A 22,986-nucleotide genomic window follows, 5' to 3' on the forward strand; every position below is an offset into this window, starting at 1 on the left:
AACCCAATGGCGGAATACACCTTATGCCTTAGATATACTATATACAGAGATTTACTATACACAGAGAAATTTAATATGGGAAAGTCTTAATAAAGTATTTCTATGATAATTGAATTGTGACCAGAATATGACGTCCTCTGATGTCTTTTTCCTCTGTTGTCCTTTATATGTAACTATTACTATGAATGTTTTTATGATATTGATCGGGGGGACAAATTGTCGTAATTTTTGAATATAAAGTGAATTTGTTGCTGGTGCTTGTGTCTATGTGATGACTGTCCGCTGACAAATGATAATAGGTCACTGTAAAGAAAAAACGCTATCTGCAACAGATGAGCCGATAATGGATGATTGTTCGATCGCTGCATATGTTTACGCCGGGCAATGATCAGGAACCTTCACTTGATCTAATTTTCAGACAATAAGGGTCCTGTGTGAAAGACATTTAACCAAAGTGGATGGCTGGAGGGATATCAGTGAATGGGTGATATTTCCTGAGCTATGGGTGACATGTGAGGTCACCAGATTTGGATAAGTGTGTAGGGGTTAAGGAGAGAGCCCTGACAGAAGACTAGTGACACAGGCTGCCTCCCTCTCCTGAGTGACACTCCCCCAGCACTGGCAGGCAGCACAGGAGTAGCAGTCTAGGACGTCACACTGCCTTCTGGGCTGGGGGAGGGGCAGCAGAGGGGAGAGGGAGGAGGCACAGAGGAAGGTGCTGGGTGTAGGGGGGGTTTTCCAGCTTTAAAAAGGCAGCAGACACATAGCAGCCCTGCGTCAGAGAGAGACTTGGAGACTTTACTTAACTCCCAGCCTAACACAAACAGCTAGAGAGAGAGAGAGGGAAAGAAGTCCCCCAACTCCTCACTCACTGCCTGCCAGAAGTGCATGACACTGCCCAGAGCCTGCCATAGACAGCCAGTGCCACCCATACTCACCCATGCCCCAATGCCAGAGCTGCCACCTGCCTGCAGAGCTTGCCCCACTGCTGCCCCTTGTATAGTAGCCCCCTAGCAGCCCCATCCCCCTCCTCAGCTCCCCAGCAGCTCCTCGTCTCTCTCATCCCGGTCAGTGGAGGATACCGGTGCACGGTGACCCGGCCAGCAGCCCATCATTGCTCGGATCACCGAGTGGATGCCACGCACTAGTGTAGCAGCTGCCGCTCCTTGCAGTCTTCCCCTCGGTCCGCTGCTTCCAGCTTGCCTCAGAGACACTGTGGAGCTCCAGCCCTTCTTCCCATTCATCATGAAGTCAGCGGAGGAAGGTAACGTGTGTGCGCCCCGTCAGTGTCACCGGGAACACGTGTCACACCGGCTGCCTGTCACTGGCTCTCCGTGTCTGCCTGTCACTGTCTGCTGTCACTGGCTCTCCGTGTCTGCCTGTCACTGACTGCTGTCACTGGCTCTCCGTGTCTGCCTGTCACTGGCTCTCCGTGTCTGCCTGTCACGGGCTCTCCGTGTCTGCCTGTCACTGGCTCTCCGTGTCTGCCTGTCACTGTCTGCTGTCACTGGCTCTCCGTGTCTGCCTGTCACTGGCTCTCCGTGTCTGCCTGTCACTGGCTCTCCGTGTCTGCCTGTCACTGGCTCTCCGTGTCTGCCTGTCAGGGGGATTAGCGGTACATCTCACCATAGAGAGTGATGGGACTAGTGAGCGCTCAGCGCTTCTTCCTCTACCCACTATAAACTTTCCGTGTGGGATGTGGGATGTGTGCGCGGAGCTGCCTGTGGCTGCCAGTGTCCTCGCAGACCTGCTATATATCAGTCTATGCTTACTGGTCATACTTGTGTCAGCATCATGGACTGGTGATTGCTGTATGTGACAGGTAGAAGGACAGAAATAGTCCACAGCAGGACCATACACAGCTTCTCTGATCGGTGACCACTGTACCTAGTGTAGGTATACTGTATATTACTACTATTATGTATGAGGGCATGCTACACATGGGACAGTTCTATTTGTCTGTAGTCATTCATACCTTAGGCTACAATGTCATCAGTCTATGTGTAGGTATGGGATAAGCTGCACTTGGGACAGTATATATGTATACTATATATCAGTATGGGATAAGCTGCACTTGGGACAGTATATGTATATACTATATATCAGTATGTGTGTAGGTATGGGATAAGCTGCACTTGGGACAGTATATATGTATACTATATATCAGTATGTGTGTAGGTATGGGATAAGCTGAACTTGGGACAGTATATGTATATACTATATATCAGTATGTGTGAAGGTATGGGATAAGCTGCACTTGGGACAGTATATATGTATACTATATATCAGTATGTGTGTAGGTATGGGATAAGCGGCACTTGAGACAGTATATATGTATACTATATATCAGCATGTGTGTAGGTATAGGATAAGCGGCACTTGGGACAGTATATGTATATACTATATATCAGTATGTGTGTAGGTATGGGATACGCTGCCCTTTGGACAGTATATATGTATATACTATATATCAGTATGTGTGTAGGTATGGGATAAGCTGCACTTGGGACAGTATATATGTATACTATATATCAGTATGTTGTATACTATATATCAGTATATGTGTGGGTATGGGATAAGCTGCACTTGGGACAGTATATATATATATATATATATATATATATTATATATTAGTATGTTTGTAGGTATGGGATAAGCGGCACTTAGGACAGTATATATGTATATACTATATATCAGTATAGGATAAGCTGCACTTGGGACAGTATATATGTATACTATATATCAGTATGTATGTAGGTATGAAATAAGTTGAACTTGGGACAGTATATGTATATACTATATATCAGTATGTGTGTAGGTATGGGATAAGCGGCACTTGGGACAGTATATATGTATACTATATATCAGTATGTGTGTAGGTATGGGATAAGCGGCACTTGAGACAGTATATATGTATACTATATATTAGTATGTGTGTAGGTATGGGATACGCTGCCCTTTGGACAGTATATATGTATATACTATATATCAGTATGTGTGTAGGTATGGGATAAGCTGCACTTGGGACAGTATATATGTATACTATATATCAGTATGTTGTATACTATATATCAGTATATGTGTGGGTATGGTATAAGCTGCACTTGGGACAGTGTATATATATATATATATATATATATTATATATTAGTATGTTTGTAGGTATGGGATAAGCGGCACTTAGGACAGTATATATGTATATACTATATATCAGTATAGGATAAGCTGCACTTGGGACAGTATATATGTATACTATATATCAGTATGTATGTAGGTATGAAATAAGTTGAACTTGGGACAGTATATGTATATACTATATATCAGTATGTGTGTAGGTATGGGATAAGCGGCACTTGGGACAGTATATATGTATACTATATATCAGTATGTGTGTAGGTATGTGATAAGCTGCACTTGGGACAGTATATATGTATATACTATATATCAGTATGGGATAAGCTGCACTTGGGACAGTATATATGTATATACTATACATCAGTATGTGTGTAGGTATGAAATAAGCTGAACTTGGGACAGTATATGTATATACTATATATCAATATGTGTGTGGGTATGGGATAAGCGGCACTTGGGACAGTATATGTATATACTATATATCAGTATGTGTGTAGGTATGGGATAAGCTGCACTTGGGACAGTATATATGTATATACTATATATCAGTATGTGTGTAGGTATGAAATAAGCTGCAATTGGGACAGTATATATATGTATACTATATATCCGTATGTGTGTGGGTATGAAATAAGCTGAACTTGGGAAAGGTTTGGTCCTCTTCAGTATATGTATACTATATATCAGTCTATGTGTAGGTATGGCACTGTCATTTGTGCAGGCTATGCCAATCCTAATGCATTTAGGGAGGGTGATGGAGTGTGGTTCTTCAGTGGTCAGTGCATGGTATCATGCATACAGTATGGATTGGCATATGTAGACATGGCTCTTTGTTATACTTGAGAGATACGGTTTGTTCTTTACTTTTGGAGATTTGTAGGTATATTATTGTATCTTGTACATGGAGGACTTGCTACTCCTCTAGGTATATGGTTGAATGTTAGGTGTGAGGGGGTCACAATGTTATATGTGAGTGCATATGGCATAACTATAGATATAGTGGTATCATTGGACATCGTGAATGAAAGCTAGCTATTAGGTATCATTCTGAATCTGTATTATAGATCAGGATATGTTAGTAGTGTGCTTTCTATATTGATCCAGGTGTGTGGATCATCATGTATTATTGTATGCACTGTGTGTAACTATGTGAGAGCTATATCCCAACTGCTTTATGTAGGTCCAGTAGGAGGTGTGCTATTCAACACAGATACAGGTGTAGGCTCCTTGCTGATAACTTATATATAAAAACTACTGTTTTATATAAGGTTTGTGTGCTGTAAATGTGTAAAGGTGAATGTATTGGTAGATTATTATGTGCATAGAGTGAAGAAATGTCCATTTGAGCATGCATGACTAGTCTGTTTGCTGCCTGCTGCTACTACTGGGTGGTATTGATGCCCACCAATATGCCACATATACCAAATGGTTGGGCTACACGACACCTGATCATTGCTGTTGATCTGATTTGCTTTCAGTTATTGGCATACTGCCCAGGTAGGTACCAGGCTTCCTTAGATGACCCTTAGATGGTGACAGTGCCCAGTCGTGATATGGTGTAGCTGCATATATCAGTTTGCATACAGTCATGTGTTATGAGTGGCATAGCCCCTTGTGCTGCACAGGTGTACACCAGACACATACAATTACACAGTGTTCAGCTTTGCTGCGGGATAGGAAGCAGATGAGGTAGATGAGGAGGCTGGGTCCCTCCCTGTGTCCCCTGGTAATCCCCCAGCAGTCTGGGGCTGCACATCCTGGAGGTGTCTCCCGTGTTGGGTGCAGCTAGTGCCTCTCCTGCCTCCAGTCACTAGCCTGTCATCTCCTCATCTCCCCTTACTACACTGAACCTACTGTAGTCAGTGTCTGATGGGCAGTAATCATAGTCTAGCAGCAAATAGCAGCGATTAGGACAACACCCATAATTATAACCATCCCTGACATCCCCCAGACTGGAGAAGTGCACTCACTGAGACAGGACACAGTCCTCCTCCAGTCCCATCTCCAGCTTCCCCTTCACTTCTCTGGGAGCTGAGTAGCTGGCAGTGTACACGTGTCATGGAGCACTTACTACTATACTGCGCATACTGCTCTACGCTCATACCTATCACACTGGGTGCACTTACTACTATACTGCTCATACTGCTCATTACTGTCACACAGGGAGCCCTTACTATTATACTGCTCATACCTATCACACTGGGAGCACTTACTACTATACTGCTCATACCGCTTATACCTATCACACAGGGAGCACTTACTACTATACTGCTCATACTGCTCATACCTATCACACAGGGAGCACTTACTACTATACTGCTCATACCTATCACACAGGGAGCACTTACTACTATACTGCTCATACCGCTCATACCTATTACACTGGGAGCACTTACTACTATACTGCTCATTACTGTCACACAGGGAGCACTTACTAATATACTGCTCATACCTATCACACTGGGAGCAATTACTACTATACTGCTCATACCGCTCATACCTATTACACAGGGAGCACTTACTATTATACTGCTCATACTGCTCATACCTATCACACAGGGAGCACTTACTACTATACTGCTCATACCGCTCATACCTATCACACAGGGAGCACTTACTACTATACTGCTCATACCGCTCATACCTATCACACAGGGAGCACTTACTACTATACTGCTCATACCGCTCATACCTATCACACTGGGAGCACTTACTACTATACTGCTCATACCGCTCATACCTATCACACAGGGAGCACTTACTACTATACTGCTCATACTGTTCATACCTATCACACAGGGAGCACTTACTACTATACTGCTCACACTGCTCATACCTATCACACTGGGAGCACTTACTACTATACTGCTCATTACTGTCACACAGGGAGCACTTACTACTATACTGCTCATTACTGTCACACAGGGAGCACTTACTAATATACTGCTCATACCTATTACACAGGGAGCACTTACTAATATACTGCTCATACCTATTACACAGGGAGCACTTACTACTATACTGCTCATACTGCTCATACCTATCACACAGGGAGCACTTACTACTATACTGCTCATACCGCTCATTACTGTCACACAGGGAGCACTTACTAATATACTGCTCATACTGCTCATACCTATCACACTGGGAGCAATTACTACTATACTGCTCATACCGCTCATACCTATCACACTGGGAGCACTTACTACTATACTGCTCATACCGCTCATACCTATCACACAGGGAGCACTTACTACTATACTGCTCATACCGCTCATACCTATCACACTGGGAGCACTTACTACTATACTGCTCATACCGCTCATACCTATTACACTGGGAGCACTTACTACTATACTGCTCATTACTGTCACACAGGGAGCACTTACTAATATACTGCTCATACCTATCACACTGGGAGCAATTACTACTATACTGCTCATACCGCTCATACCTATCACACAGGGAGCACTTACTACTATACTGCTCATACCGCTCATACCTATCACACTGGGAGCACTTACTACTATACTGCTCATACCGCTCATACCTATCACACTGGGAGCACTTACTACTATACTGCTCATACCGCTCATACCTATCACACAGGTAGCACTTACTACTATACTGCTCATACTGTTCATTACTGTCACACAGGGAGCCCTTACTATTATACTGCTCATACCTATCACACTGGGAGCACTGCTTATACTGTCATACCGTCCAGGTAGGCTGCACTGGGATAGCTCTCCCTCTGGATCAGTCATGTCAAACTTTGGCCCACAGGCCAAATCAGGGCCTTAAGGGGGAGGCCTGGCTACTATACAAGACTACTGGGGAGGGCTGACTACTATATGGGACTACAGGGGAGAGCTGGCTACTATATAAGAGAATATGGGGGAGGGCTGGCTACTAGGGCTGGGCGATATAAACGATATGCCAAAATATCGTCATCAATTCGGTTGACGATATAGATTTTTGGCATATCGTCATATCGCGATATACCACGGAGCGGTAGTGAATAAGCTTCTCACTTACCGCTCCGTGGTACCGCGCTGCAGGGCCTTCCGTTCACGCATCGTCAGCGCGCTAGCGCGCTGATGCGTGTGACGTCAGGTCTCCCAGTGCATGCTGGGAAGAAGACGCGGCCCGTCTCGCCTCGCGGACTCCATCAGCCAGCCCTGCAGGAAAGGTAAGTAGCAGAGGGGTCGGGGGCGGCAGATGGCTTGGCATGGGGCTGATGATGGCCCTGGCTGGGGGGACATGATGGCTGGCACATGAAATGGCTGGAAAACTGAGAGGGGAGATGACTGGCAACGGGGGGCTGATGACTGGCAACGGTGGGCTGATGACTGGCAACGGTGGGCTGATGACTGGCAACGGTGGGCTGATGACTGGCAACGGGGGGGCTGATGACTGGCAACGGGGGGCTGATGACTGGCAACGGGGGGCTGATGACTGGCAAGGGGGGCTGATGACTGGCACAAAGGGGGCTGAAGGCATAGGGGAGGGCTGATGACTGGCAAAATTTTTTTTATATATCGTGATATATCGTTATATCGTGCATGCATCAAATTATATCGTGATATAAATTTTAGGCCATATCGCCCAGCCCTACTGGCTACTACATAAGAGACTATGGGGGAGGGCTGGCTACTATATAAGAGACTATGGAGGAGGGCTGGCTACTATATAAGAGACTATGGGGGAGGGCTGGCTACTATATAAGAGACTATGGGGGAGGGGGCTACTAATATAAGACTACTGGGGAGGGCTGGCTACTATATGAGACTATGGGAGAGGCCTGGCTACTATACAAGACTACTGGGGAGGGCTGGCTACTATATAAGAGACTACAGGGGAGGACTGGCTACTATATAAGAGAATATGGGGGAGGGCTGGCTACTATATAAGAGACTATGGGGGGCTGGCTACTATATAGGACTATGGGGGAGGGCTGGTTACTATATGAGACTATGGGGAGGACTGGCTACTATATGAGACTATGGGGCAGATCTGGCTACTATATGAGACTATGGGGAGGGCTGGCTACTATATAAGACTACAAGGGAGAGCTGGCTACTATATGAGAGACTATGGGAGAGGGCTGGCTACTATATGAGACTACAGGGGAGGGCTGGCTACTATATGAGACTACAGGGGAGGGCTGGCTACTATATGAGACTACAGGGGAGAGCTGGCTACTATATAAGACTACTGGGGAGAGCTGGCTACTATATGAGAGACTATGGGGGAGGGCTGGCTACTATATGAGACTACTGGGGAGAGGTGGCTACTATATAAGAGACTATGGGGGAGAGCTGGCTACTATATGAGAGACTATGGGGGAGGGCTGGCTACTATGAGGCTACTGGGGAGATCTGGCTACTATATGAGAGACTATGGGGGAGGGCTGGCTACTATATGAGACTACAGGGGAGAGCTGGCTACTATATGAGAGACTACAGGGAAGTGCTGGCTACTATATAAGAGACTATGGGGGAGGGCTGGCTACTATTTGAGACTACTGGGGAGAGGTGGCTACTATATAAGACTACAGGGGAGGGCTGGCTACTATATGAGAGACTATGGGGGAGGGCTGGCTACTATATGAGAGACTATGGGGAGGGCTGGCTACTATATGAGAGACTATGAGGGAGGGCTGGCTACTATATGAGAGACTATGGGGGAGGGCTGGCTACTATATGAGAGACTATGGGGGAGGGCTGGCTACTATGAGGCTACAGGGGAGAGCTGGCTACTATATGAGAGACTATGGAGGAGGGCTGGCTACTATATGAGAGACTATGGAGGAGGGCTGGCTACTATATGAGAGACTATGGAGGAGGGCTGGCTACTATATGAGACTACAGGGGAGGGCTGGCTACTATATGAGACTACAGGGGAGGGCTGGCTACTATATGAGAGACTACAGGGAAGTGCTGGCTACTATATAAAAGACTATGGGAGAGGGCTGGCTACTATATGAGACTATGGGAGAGGGCTGGCTACTATATAAGAGACACTATAGGGGAGGGCTGGCTACTATATGAGACTATGGGGCAGGGCTGGCTACTATATGAGACTATTGGGAGGGCTGGCTACTATATGAGAGACTATGGGGCAGGGCTGGCTACTATATAGGACACTTGGGGGGCTGGCTACTATTTGGGCACTACTGGGAGGGCTGGCTACTATGTCGGGCAATTTTGGTAGGGTTGGCTACTACATGAGGTAATATTGTGGGGGATGGCTATTACATGGGGTAATATTGGGGGGGGGCTATTACATGGGGTAATATTAGAGGGGTTGGCTATTACATGAGGTAGTATTAGGGGGGTTGGCTATTACATGGGTTGGGGTTTAATCATATCATAGCAATTTATTATGTCATTAATCATAGTGCATAGTGCAATAATTATCAAGGTTGACCAGCGACTTTGTCCATTTTTTTTATTTTTGCCCACTGTGTATTTGAGTTTGACGCCACTGATCTGGATGCTTAGTTGCAGTCCTGTGTAAGACACATAAAAACGCTTTAACATCAAGCCAAGCAGGAGAATGTCCACCTCAGTGCTACTACATGGCTACAGAATAGATGAGAGAGTGAGGGGGAGAGAGAAAGGGGGGGGGAGAGAGACTAAATACATATAATAGAGGAAAAACGATATCACATTATATTGTGAAATTAAAGTGACATTTCCTCCTGTCTTCTTAGACAGTGAGATAACACAATACAGGGCTGTCCAGCAGCCATGGCTGTCGGTAGGTCTCAGAAGTATAATGCCAGTCTCTGTTAGTTGCCTCCAGAACAGATTTGCCCCCATGGAGCTGTATGTCACCTCTCTGTGCATTGCCCTCCACCATCAGAGAGACGCCTGGTACCACCCTGTGCCCCCTCCATGCCTTGCTCATGAATACTGCATTTGTAGCTGTATATTCAATTGCTATCAAGTCTGTGCCAAATATTTGTCTAGTTCCTGCGTTGTTAATAAAACACATAGTAAAGAGGCTGCAGCCAGGGCAATGAAAGCCACCTTTATTTGTTGTATACATTACTCCTATAGATGAATAGTGTGTACCAGCATGCCCCTGTGCCAGCCTGCACCCGGCTGCGGAGACAGGAGACATTCGGGGGCTCTATCTGGGGGAGAACACAGCTAGTGATGATGGAGTAATGCAGGGTACGTGTACTGTGGGTGAGGTGCCCGCCTGGGGTGGCACAGCTGTGGTAATAGGTAACCCGCTGCAGGGGACTCCTATAGCCGTGAGAGGAGCAGCTCCCGGCACTGCAGGCAGCACACACCGGGCATCATAGAGCAGGCAGGCAGCGGACTGACACTGATCCCTATGGAATGTCCTGTAGTCGGGTGACATCCATAGGAGTTCTCTCACACACATACACACATACATATATACCTATTTGCCTCCTGTTATGCACACGACTAGAATTCGTATCAGAGCTATATTCGCACACCTTTCAGTTTCATTGCGTTAAATGATTAATTACTGCAATCAAGTGATGCAGTAACGCAATGAAATAACGCAGCACCGCAATAAAATCATCAACTATTGCAATGAAATGATTCCCCCCACACTGCATTTTCATTGGTTACTGCATGTCATTTACAAGGAATGAATCGTGAACTAATAATTGATCTGAATATATATATATATATATATATATATATATATATATATATATATATATATATATATATATACCGTGTGTTTTTCCTCTTTGATGAGAATAAGATTTTGGGGGGTTATTGACATTAGAGCTTTTTGTGTGTTTGCTTTTTATTAAATGGTCTGATTATAATTATTGTTGTATGTGTGTAGATCAGTAAGGGGAATCTATAGTGCTCTATTCTGTTCTTCTCCCAGCAATGATAGGACTAAGGTAAACAGTCTGGGTGGAGGAGGCAGTGCTGCTGTCAGTGTATAAGCTAACACATACATATACAGAGCACTCACCCATCAGCTACTATATAAGGAGGCAGGTTACTGGACATGCTTAGTCTCCCAGTTGTCTCTGCAGTCCTGCACATTCATCTACAGAATACTATGTTTAGATTTCTGTGTGTTTCTCTAATACAATGTTTTTATCACTTTTATGTCTTGGCCTTTCATGGGATGAACAGTAATCTAATGCCTTATCAGTATGGGACATGAGTGGTTTAGTGAGTGTCAGTAAGAACTGTGTGCACTGTATACAATCACTAGTGGGTGCTACAACGAAGCACAAACACTTGGGGGAGAAATGATAAAGCTGTGATATTAGTGGCTTAAAAACACACACAGTATTTTGGTCAGTATTTTTAACCAAAACCAAAAGTGGGTCAAAGCACTGAAAAAGATGCAAATCTTTCCATTATCATTTTCTCTGTCTGTTCCACTCCTGATTTTGGATGAAAATACTGAATAAAATCCTATGTGTGACAACAGCCTTAAAGTGGTACTAGTGGTAGATGTTATAATATTTTTCTATTCATACAAAGTGTTCTTATATTAATAGAAAAAAATATATAGCATCATTTAAGATATATACCATACAAACATTTATGTTGCATAAAAAGACAATTTGCTAAATATTTATAATTATGTATTAATATATTTCATATTACTTTTTATCTAATAATGTAGAAAATCTGCCACTCCACAGCTGCGACAGCATAGACCTGCAATATATCTTAGGTACCGCACACCCACATACAGAATATGCAGAGAGGCTATGTTCACACAACGTCAAAAATTGAGAAAAAACGTCCAATTTCGCTATTTAAAAAAAAAAGTCCTTTTTTGCAGCAATTTAACTGACTTCAATGCAATTGCATTGAAGTCAATGGGAAGACGGACGTCCTATGCACACAATGCATTAAAAAACAGACATTTTTTCCGCGACGTTAAAATAATGAACATGAACATTATTTTCGGACGTTTTTTTGCAAATAGCAGAGGTTTTTTATTAGTTGTTCACACACAGTTCTTCTATTGTCACCGTTCTTTCTCCGTTTTTACTATTAAATACAATGGATTTTTCAATTAAACCACAACCAAAGGGCAATTAGTAACCCCAAACTAAGATAATGTGCAAACACCCGTCATTGCACTAAGGGGATGCCAGGCTTCGAAAAACGTCCGTTATTTTAGACTCAAGATGACGGACGTCATTTTAAACGGAGCTGAAAAAAAACGTTGTGTGAACATAGCCAGAAATAGGAGCTTTTCTTTTAAAAAAACAAACAAACACAAAAATATAGTGGCAGATTTTCCGTTAACATTTCATTTTCTTTTTTTTTTTTAAAAAAAAGAGCCCATAGTGTTTTTTTAGGTAAAAAATGCTGCAGATAGATGTTAGCAAGGAGTCTATAGGGAAATATAAAATGTTTTAATTTGTGGGGTTTTTTTTTCACTTGGAGTATATTTGTCAAAAATGCAATAATGTGTTTCTATCCCATATACCGTCATAGTTTTTTTTTTTATTCAAAAGAAAAGCATTTGCAAATCGCTGCGTTTGTTTCTTTTTTCACATTCTTCATAAAATATCCTTGAATGGCATGATCAAATAATCACAACTTGTAACAGAATAAACGTAACAAAAATAGCATTTTATAAAAATACAAAAGCTGCTTAAAAATGCACAAAATAAAAAGCTGCAGTTTATTGCAGTATTTTCTTCAAGCCAGAAAAAAAATACTATGAAAAAAGTATGTGAAGGTAGCCCCACAAATGGAGTGATTTATAATCCAGAATATTCCACAGTCCACCTATCCGCTCGCTTCCGTGCACGGTTAAGGCCTCCTTTACACACATTATAATTATCATTATTATTATTATTTTTTTTTTGCAATCTGTAACACTTGCTATTTTTTATTCTGTTACATGTATAACATGGTTTGTTTTTTTCAGGCACTTTTCAGGCCACATATGGGAAAAAGGCTTGGAAAAAGTCATACGTAGACCATTCTGCATAAAAAAAAAAAAAATCCTACCCACTCAAAAAATGTAGACTTTAATAATATCCTATAGACCTTAATATCTGACTGCAGTATCTTATACCAAAAAGACTGAAAATGGCAATGAAAACAGTGCAAGGTGCTCTGCACATGCTGTGTGACTCCAACCTAAGAAGATGATGCAGTGTAGATAGGTAGGTGGAGCAGACCATGGTTTTCCTGTGTGACAGTGGAATTCCTTATAAATGCAATGAGTCACACAAAGATGTGATGTATATGCGATTGCCAGTGATTTTTCCCCTGACGCTGCTAGACATGATTTGTGTAACTGAAAATATGGTGGATGGTGTCCCTTTTACATGTAGAAAATAGTGAAGAAGAGAGTTTACTTTTCTGTTGTTTATCTGAAAAGTGATTTCTATCAAATATATATATTTTTTAATAAAAGGAAAAGAAAAGAGAGAAAGAAGCACAACGTCATGTGATCCCCTGCGCCAATGCACCACACTGGCCAAGCATCCCCGGCCTGAGGCCTTGTTTCCGTACAGCTTTTTTAACCATTTTTGAGCTGTAATTTATTTTCCTGTGTATGGACATAGCCTGACATGCCTGTACATGGAACTATTAGGCCCCAACGCCTTGTTTTTTTTTGCCATGGGGAATCTTGTGCAATATTTACTTTCCATAGCCTGAGGTGCATGTGCTTGGACGATTGTGACGTAGACAACACAATAGTGATTCTAGTATTTACTACTAATATAAATCGACTAATGGAGCGTGTAACGTCGAAGATGGTCTTAGCATTACAAAAACACCATTTCGGGCAGTGCCACATTGGCTAGGGCTTCAATTTGGTTGCACCATGAAGATTGCATTGTCGCTAAGCGTATGATGATTGTCAGTGTGGTAGTAATGCGATTTCTTATGTGACTGCGACATGTGGCGCGTTTCAGCTTTGATGGAATTTGCATTGCACCTTTTTTTTGGCCAAAATTACGTGACAGCGTCTTGCCAAATTGTAGGTGTAATAAAGTCATGTGACCGACGCAGATAGTTTGCTTATGCAACTTTGACTTGGTTCACACTGTGTTTTTGCTGTTCATTTAACCTATATGTTTTATGGGGGAAAACAATAGTGAAAAAACGAACAGTAAAAACGCAGTGTGAACCCAGCCTGAGATCTGCTGTCATGTGACCCATATGGCTCTGTATCCCGCCTAAAGCTCCATGTGTGGCCCCTGAGCACCTGGTGTGCAGGGTAACCTCTGGGCCCTTGTCTGTACCTCCCTAGGACCCCTGCTGTCCCGGGACATGAGGCCTCGGTACAGGGGGTAGAGCTGCCCCCCCCGTGTCTATATAGCCCTGGGTGAGGGGTGTCCCAGGCTGTAGACATGGCCGCCCCACCAGCTGAGGGTCCTGTGAGTGATGGGCACACCGGGCACACAGGAGGAGCCATGAGGACGAGCAGCACTCCATGAGTGAGGAAGCCGCCGCCGCCGCACTGAGCACATAGCGGGGAGGGGAGGAGGAGGAGGGCCGGCAGCCTCAGCAACAGGTCCCTGGTGAGGAGGAGCCAGCCGCTCGCCTCGTACCCTGCCTGGCAGCCTCACTCAGCGGCACCCACCGCCTGTCACTGCCCGGACAATGAGCGCCCCAGGGGACGACCCGGAGCTCGACTTCGACTATCTGTTCGAGTACGAGTACGACAAGACGGCGGGGAGCGAGCACCGAGGTGGGTGGACCGGGACGGAGTGTGCACGGGGAGGAATATCACTCTGCAACCTGTGCCCAGCCAGCTGTTCGGGACACTACAACTCCCAGCATGCACCGCCAGCTGCAGGACGACATGGCTGCTGGGAGTTGTAGTTAGTTGTAGAGCTGGAGAGCGCCGGGTTGCAGAGCACTAGTGTGTGTACTGGTGTCTACTCATTACTATGGGCTCGGGACGGTACCACCTGCCGGTGCTACTGTATGCCAGGGTGCCCATAGACTGCTACTGTATGCCACCCTAGCCAGGGTGCCTATAGACTCCTACTGTATGCCACCCTAGCCAGGGTGCCTATAGACTCCTACTGTATGCCAGCCTAGCCCATAGACTCCTACTGTATGCCAGCCTAGCCCATAGACCCCCTACTGTATGCCAGCCTAGCAAGGGTGCCCATAGACTCCCACTGTATGCCTGCCTAGCCGGGGTGCCCATAGACTCCTACTGTATGCCAGCCTAGCCCATAAACTGCTACTATATGCCAGCCTAGCCCATAGACCCCTACTGTATGCCAGCCTAGCCAGGGTGCCCATAGACTCCCACTGTATGCCAGCCTAGCCAGGGTGCCCATAGACTCTCACTGTATGGCAGCCCAGCCAGGGTGCCCATATACTGCTACTGTATGCCAGCCTAGCCAGGGTGCCCATAGACTCCCACTGTATGCCAGCCTATCCCATAGACTCCTACTGTATGCTAGCCTAGCCCATAGACTCCTACTGTATGCCAGCCTAGCCAGGGTGCCCATAGACTCTCACTGTATGCCAACCTAGCCAGGGTGCCCATAGACTCCTACTGGAAAATAAATAAAAGCCTACATTGTCTGGGGGCTTTCACACACAGCCTTGTGTTGCAATATTTTCTGCAGTATTTTGAGCCGAAGCCAAAAGTGGATCCAGCAAGCAGGAAAATTCGAAGTCCTTTATGTTTCCTACTAAATCCTCTCCTGGAGGGGTACTCCAGAGATCAGCTGGTGTCAGAAAGTTATACAGATGTGTAGTTTACTTTTATTTAAAAAAAGTCTCAAGCCTTCCAGTACTTATCAGCAGTTGCATGTGCTGTAGGAAGTGATATATTCTTTCCAATCTGACACAGTGCTCTCTGCTGCCACCTCTGTCCATGTCAGGAACTGTCCAGAGCAGTAACAAATCCAAACTTATCCTGCTTAGTTCCTGCCACAGACAGAGATGTCAGCAGAGAGCACTTTGTTAGACTGGGAAGAATACGCCACTTTCACTTCCTGCAGCACATACAGCAGCTGATAAGTACTGGAAGGCTGGAGATTAAAAAAAAATTAAAGTAAATTACAAATCTGTATAACTTTCTGACACCAGTTGATCTGAAAACGTACTTTTTTCTTCAGAGTACCCCTTTAACGCTGTACATCTCAGTATATGTCAGGATAACAGCAGAAAGGTGTGGGCTGTGAATGTAGGCTGCTAGTGACCATGCTTGGTCCACTTCCCGCATTTATTTTGCAGGACTCAGTAGCGGCGTCTGCTGGCCTGTCGCGTCATAGACGTGTGTGTTGAGGGTTTCTTTATGAACAGAAACTGCAATGTCTATTATATCTGTGCATATCTATTATATGTGTGCATATCTGTTATATGTGTGCATATCTGTTATATGTGTGCATATCTGTTATATGTGTGCATATCTATTATATGTGTGCATATCTGTTATATGTGTGCATATCTGTGATATGTGTGCATATCTATTATATGTGTGCATATCTGTTATATGTGTGCATATCTGTTATATGTGTGCATATCTGTTATATGTGTGCATATCTATTATATGTGTGCATATCTGTTATATGTGTGCATATCTGTGATATGTGTGCATATCTGTGATATGTGTGCATATCTGTTATATGTGTGCATATCTATTATATGTGTGCATATCTGTTATATGTGTGCATATCTATTATATGTGTGCATATCTATTATATGTGTGCATATCTGTTATATGTGTGCATATCTATTATATGTGTGCATATCTGTGATATGTGTGCATATCTGTGATATGTGTGCATATCTATTATATGTGTGCATATCTATTATATGTGTGCATATCTATTATATGTGTGCATATCTGTTATATGTGTGCATATCTGTTATATGTGTGCATATCTGTTATATGTGTGCATATCTGTTATATGTGTGCATATCTATTATATGTGTGCATATCTATTATATGTGTGCATATCTGTGATATGTGTGCATATCTGTGATATGTGTGCATATCTGTTATATGTGTGCATATCTGTTATATGTGTGCATATCTATTATATGTGTGCATATCTGTGATATGTGTTTATATCTGTGATATGTGTGCATATCTGTTATATGTGTGCATATCTGTTATATGTGTGCATATCTGTTATATGTGTGCATATCTATTATATGTGTGCATATCTATTATATGTGTGCATATCTGTTATATCTGTGCATATCTGTTATATCTGTGCATATCTGTTATATCTGTGCATATCTGTTATATGTGTTTATATCTGTTATATGTGTGCATATCTGTTATATGTGTGCATATCTGTTATATGTGTGCAGTTGTGTGACATGGTGCTGCAGTGACCACTCCCCCTGCTGTATGCACCGCTGTTATGGAGTAATAGGACATAACACCATGCTTTTTGCGATTTAGAGTCCGTTTTAAAAAAGTGGGTGGCTCTTAGGACAAAAGGGGCATGTCCCAGGTACGCCAGAGAGCTGGTATAGGTTGTAGCCAAAATCTACAACAGCTCGGAGCTGGCATAAATGTTAAAATGCTGCCCATGCATGGGCGCGGAAGATGTAGATTTATTAGGAGGCGCTTGTCTCTTAACAAATCTGGTGAGTGGAACACTAATGGGATTTTACCTAAGGTCGACGTGTGAAACACCGGCCATAGCAGGTTCCCCTATCGTTTTCTATACCGTTAAGTACTAATATGGAAAAGGTTGTCACTCTGAATATGGTGTATGGTATTTGTCACTTTAACCCACCTATTTGGCTGCATGTTAGGCTATGCTCACACATACTGTATACTGGAATACCAGCAGAAAGGTATGCCGACATATACTGTGGTACACAAAACTCAGGAATGAATGGGGTCTAGCAGTGACGTATATATATATATATTTTTTTTTTTTTTACATGTGTTATATACACGTGTCCTATATCCTATACATACATGTGTCCCATGTTAAATATTGAGTATGTTTATTTTTTATGTTAATTCTGTGTGTATTTTATGACAAAAAATAAAAAAAGCAAATTAAAAAAAGCCTGTAAACATGTCAAAATCACACATTTCTGGGGCATCTCTGATGTTTCTGTAGTTTCTTTAGTTTAAAGTTTGTGTTACATGTATTATCGATAACTATATTTCTATAGTTTCCTATTGTTATTTTTTGCAGTAGATTCAGTAGAATCATAGTCCCTGACATTTCTGTAAATAGTTATTGTCCTCATTACATGCTGTAATCTGTTGTATAATGTACATTTTCTGCATTTGCTGTGTATATGTTTTTAACCATTTTGTGTAAACTAGTCTTATAGGTTTGTAATTTTATATATGAGATCAATATACATAGCAGTGTGTGGATATTAGAGTGAGTGCCATATCAGAATATATCTGTAGCGGCCTCACATCACATATTGCAACACTTACCAGAAACATGAACAATGTGAACTTATGGGAAGTTATAACTTTGTCGCATTGTATTGCTTAGTAACATATGTAGAAAATATACGTATACAGACACAATATCATTTATATTACCGATACTCGGCCTTATATATTGGTTTTCGACACAAGATAATTTCTTGTGTAAACCATAATCCTGATGCAAATATATGATAGACTATACCTTTTGCACAACTTTTATTCAAGTCAATTGGGCCCTGTCCCAAATTTCCCTCCCGGATTCACTAAGAAGCACATGCCTGACCTCTGCCTGCTGTATGGCGGGTACAGAAATCCACACCTGCTCCTGAGCAGGGGTAGATTTGTGCCATGATTTATGACTGCCATGATTACATGCGAGCAGGCGTAAACCATGGTAAATCAGGTGCGGAAAGAGGCTTCGTCTCCTCCCCGCCACTGGGTCAGCGGGGGAATATGGCTGGCGTATGCCAGGGAGAAGGGGCGAATCAATGTTTGGCTTTCTAACCACCCTTAGCAGCTACAAGATGGCTGGAGGGGGTCATAGGAACTGGAGGGGGTCAGAAGCATGTTGATCTTAAAGGGAACCTGTCACCCGGCATTGCGGCGCAGAGCCCGCCCTACCCCCCGGTGGAGCCCCAGATACTTACCCTTTGCTGCAAGTCCTGCTCCTGGACCTGGAAGGTGAGCGCGCGCTGTAGGCTAATTACCAGAGATGAGTCCGATGCCCATAGAGAATGACTGGAGCCGTCATACTCTATGGGCGTCAGACTCATCTCTGGAGCGCGCGTGCAGGGCTGCCAACTGCGATATCTCCGTTCCGGGACCGGGTCCAGGAGGGGGACTTGCAGCAAAGGGTAAGTATCCAGGGCTCCACCGGGGGGTCGGGCGGGCTCGGCGCCACAATGCCGGGTGACAGGTTTCCTTTAAGATAGGTGTGGATCCCATAGGTAGGATCTGCATTTATCAGACATATCCCCTGGATATTCCATAATTATCCTAGATGGGAATACCTCTTTAAAGGAGTTGTCTCTAGATAGACATTAATGGCATATGATAAGTGACCCAGGACTCACAGGCATTTCTATTGCTTGATGAAATGGAGGTGGTTGCATGAAATGTGGCAATGTCCAGTTTTACAAAACTTTGGGAAAAAAGGAGTGGAGAACAAGTTGGGGATTAAAGGCCCTTTTCTCCTGCAGTGTGTTTACCAGGGGATGATCTACAGTTTGTTGGCTAAAGGGGTCGGAAAGAAATGAATCAATATTTTTACTTAGCAAAACTGTAGTTTATTAAAAAGTGAATGTCGCCACTGTCTCTGAATATAAGGGAGTGGGAAAACGTAAAGATATTATATGAGAGATATAGGGAACAGGAGGATTAACACAGGTTTTGTTTTTTTTTTCTTTCCTCTTAGCTTGCGGTGAATAGGAAGGGGGGTATAAAATTGTACATTGATAAGGGTTGTATACTGTTTAGTTATTTTTGTAGAATATTTGATATTTGTAACATTGGTTGTATAAGCATGTTGAAATTAATTAAGAAAGACTTAAATTAGAAAAAAAAGAAATATAGACATTTTAAGTTTGCAGCTGTCTCTCTAAGAGGCAAGGTTTTTTTTTAGAAATCATATTTTCGCATTTACTTGCACCTTTTGATCCAGCATTTTAAAATGGAAATGAAAAAAAAGACCCTAACCGAGCCTGAAAGCACCTCTTGTGACCCAGGACTCACAGGCATTTCTATTGCTTGATGAAGTTGAGGTTTGTCATCTCATCCAGGACCTCTTCCAAATCTAAAATGATTTGGCATCTGGTGTGCAGAAACCTTGCTTAGCACTCGGGTAGAGTGACAGCCTTGTACCAGTCACAGTGCTGCACAAGCCTTGTAAAAATAACCCAAGACATTTGCCAGGGGATCTAGTTAGAGATTGGGTATCACTTCTTCTGCTGATTATTGTATGCCCTGGTGCTGATGGCAGGGGCAGCATAAAAAGAGTATAAGAAGTGCTGCTGCTTAAGGGGGCACCACTAACAATCCGGCCATAATAGATTAATATGTGGTATAAAAATGATGAACGTTGTGCAGCATATATCTGGATGCTTTGCATATGCACCCTTGATGGATTATTAAAGAAAGTTTTTTTAAAAAGCTGTGTGGTTTTGGTAATTTTATGCTCTCAGTGCTGATATCAGGGCCCATTAGAGTCCTATGAATCGTGTACGGATATCTCATTTTATTTCAGGGGGCAGAACCAGAGCTGGTTTGTTTTCCAGCAATATTCATTCGGGGACTTTCTTTTGCTTACTTGTCTGGCCAATCACAGCACTTACTCTTCTCTGCTATGCCATGGGCTTAGTGCTAGTGACAGTGCACTGAACTGGAGAGGCTGACTGTGCTGGGAATAGTATGCTACTATAGATGTAATGTGGAGGGAGAAGAGGTTACTGGTGCTTTGACTTTGCAGTGTAAGCAGAGATAAATGAGACAGCAGCAGCACAGCAGGGAGTAGATTACACTAAGCACTGAACTTCTCATGATGATGAGTAGGCAGGGTGGTGGGTGATTACATTCAGGAGGCAGCGCAGCAGACAGGCCCACAGATTGCGGGTGAACAGGCCAGGCAGTAGCTAAGCCCCAAGGAAGAAGGAGCACAAAAGGAGTTCTGTGTTCTGTCTTCAACTATCCATGTAGAAAAAGTGTGGTATGGGATAATAGTTAAATCACCGTACACATCTGTATCTTGTATGTAACCTGTAATGCATCAACCTATGAGCGTTTATGTACGATGTACCGAGAATAAATCATCTTCATATTCGAAAAGGAGTATTGTGAGTATGTGAATATTATTATTATTTTTATGTGTCTTCTCTGAGGGGCACCACGCAATTAATTGCAAGTGACATACAAGGTACAGACGTGCACGGTGGTTTACCCATTATCCTATACCACACTGTTTGTCCATGGATTGTTACTAAGGTGGATAATGTGTGGAATACGACCGGTGTGGAGGAATGAGTGTATGGAGTGCGGCATTTATCTGATATTTACTGTATTCAACTGATCCTAACAGCAAGAGACAAACAGCAGATTGCAGGAAAGCGAGACACTTACTGGCCAAGACTTCACAGATTTTTTTGGGAGTAAGGAGTCAAATATCTACAAACACCACCATAGATACACTTTGGGTGTCATGTCTTTTTAGGGTTCTCACCAACCACATGGATGGGAGCTTTTTATAAGGACAGTGTCGATTTAACTTAATTACAAATAGTAAGGATTTTTCTGTTGTGTTTGCTGTGGTATGCAAAACAAGAGTCCGTGGAGCCTCAGTTACGAGTCTCAAAACACGGGATAGCCAGATATCTCTAGCCTGTTGGCAACAGGCTAGAGATATCTGGCTATCCCGTGTTTTGAGACTCGTAACTGAGGCTCCACGGACTCTTGTTTTGCATATTTAAATTTTTGGGGGCATCAGTGGAGACTCTTGATTGAGTACTTCATTGAAATTTTTTTTCGCTGTTCTCCTTGAGTTCAGTGATTACTGTGTTTTGTTGGTTGATTTTTCATTGCCCCAACTAGCCAGAATCCTACCCCACACTGACGAGGGGCAAAAACCCCGAAACGGCTGTCTGTGGGTGGAAGCCTGCCTTTGCAAGCCCTTGTCATGATCGCAATACTCGCACCTTGAGTTAGACATTGACAAAAGGGGCCACCCTGTTGTTTCCCTGTCTATGTTCCAATACTCGCAACCGAGTGGGACTTAAGGGGTTATTTATCAGGGTGGTGTGGTGCTCTCCCCATCATGGAGGCACCCCGTTGGCAACAGGCTAGAGATATCTTGCTATCCCGTGTTTTGAGACTCGTAACTGAGGCTCCACGGACTCTTGTTTTGCATATTCAAATTTTTGGGGGCATCAGTGGAGACTCTTGATTGAGTACTTCATTGAAAATTTTTTTCGCTGTTCTCCTTGAGTTCAGTGATTACTGTGTTTTGTTGGTTGATTTTTCATTGCCCCAACTAGCCAGAATCCTACCCCACACTGACGAGGGGCAAAAACCCCGAAACGGCTGTCTGTGGGTGGAAGCCTGCCTTTGCAAGCCCTTGTCATGGTCGCAATACTCGCACCTTGAGTTAGACATTGACAAAAGGGGCCACCCTGTTGTTTCCCTGTCTATGTTCCAATACTCGCAACCGAGTGGGACTTAAGGGGTTATTTATCAGGGTGGTGTGGTGCTCTCCCCATCATGGAGGCACCCCGTTGGCAACAAGCTAGAGATATCTGGCTATCCCGTGTTTTGAGACTCGTAACTGAGGCTCCACGGACTCTTGTTTTGCATATTCAAATTTTTGGGGGCATCAGTGGAGACTCTTGATTGAGTACTTCATTGAAAATTTTTTTCGCTGTTCTCCTTGAGTTCAGTGATTACTGTGTTTTGTTGGTTGATTTTTCATTGCCCCAACTAG

General features: G+C 43.5%; 1 protein-coding gene across 6 annotated transcripts in view; it reads left to right on the forward strand.

Moving 5' to 3' along the window:
- The first annotated feature begins 783 nt into the window (after positions 1-783).
- Positions 784-22,986, forward strand: part of NFATC1 (nuclear factor of activated T cells 1) — a 156,321-nt gene continuing 134,118 nt past the window's right edge. For 4 of the 6 annotated variants that reach the window (XM_069957886.1, XM_069957888.1, XM_069957891.1 and 1 more), the window contains exon 1: positions 784-1,264. In XM_069957886.1, the coding sequence (XP_069813987.1) occupies positions 1,135-1,264 (130 nt within the window). In that variant the 5' untranslated portion in view covers positions 784-1,134. Of the gene's footprint in view, positions 1,265-14,566; positions 14,826-22,986 lie in introns of those variants that run through there. The other 2 variants (XM_069957890.1, XM_069957887.1) reach the window with 2 other exon arrangements.

This window comes from Dendropsophus ebraccatus, chromosome 2, assembly GCF_027789765.1.
Source record: "Dendropsophus ebraccatus isolate aDenEbr1 chromosome 2, aDenEbr1.pat, whole genome shotgun sequence".
In the NCBI taxonomy this organism is placed as follows: domain Eukaryota; kingdom Metazoa; phylum Chordata; class Amphibia; order Anura; family Hylidae; genus Dendropsophus; species Dendropsophus ebraccatus.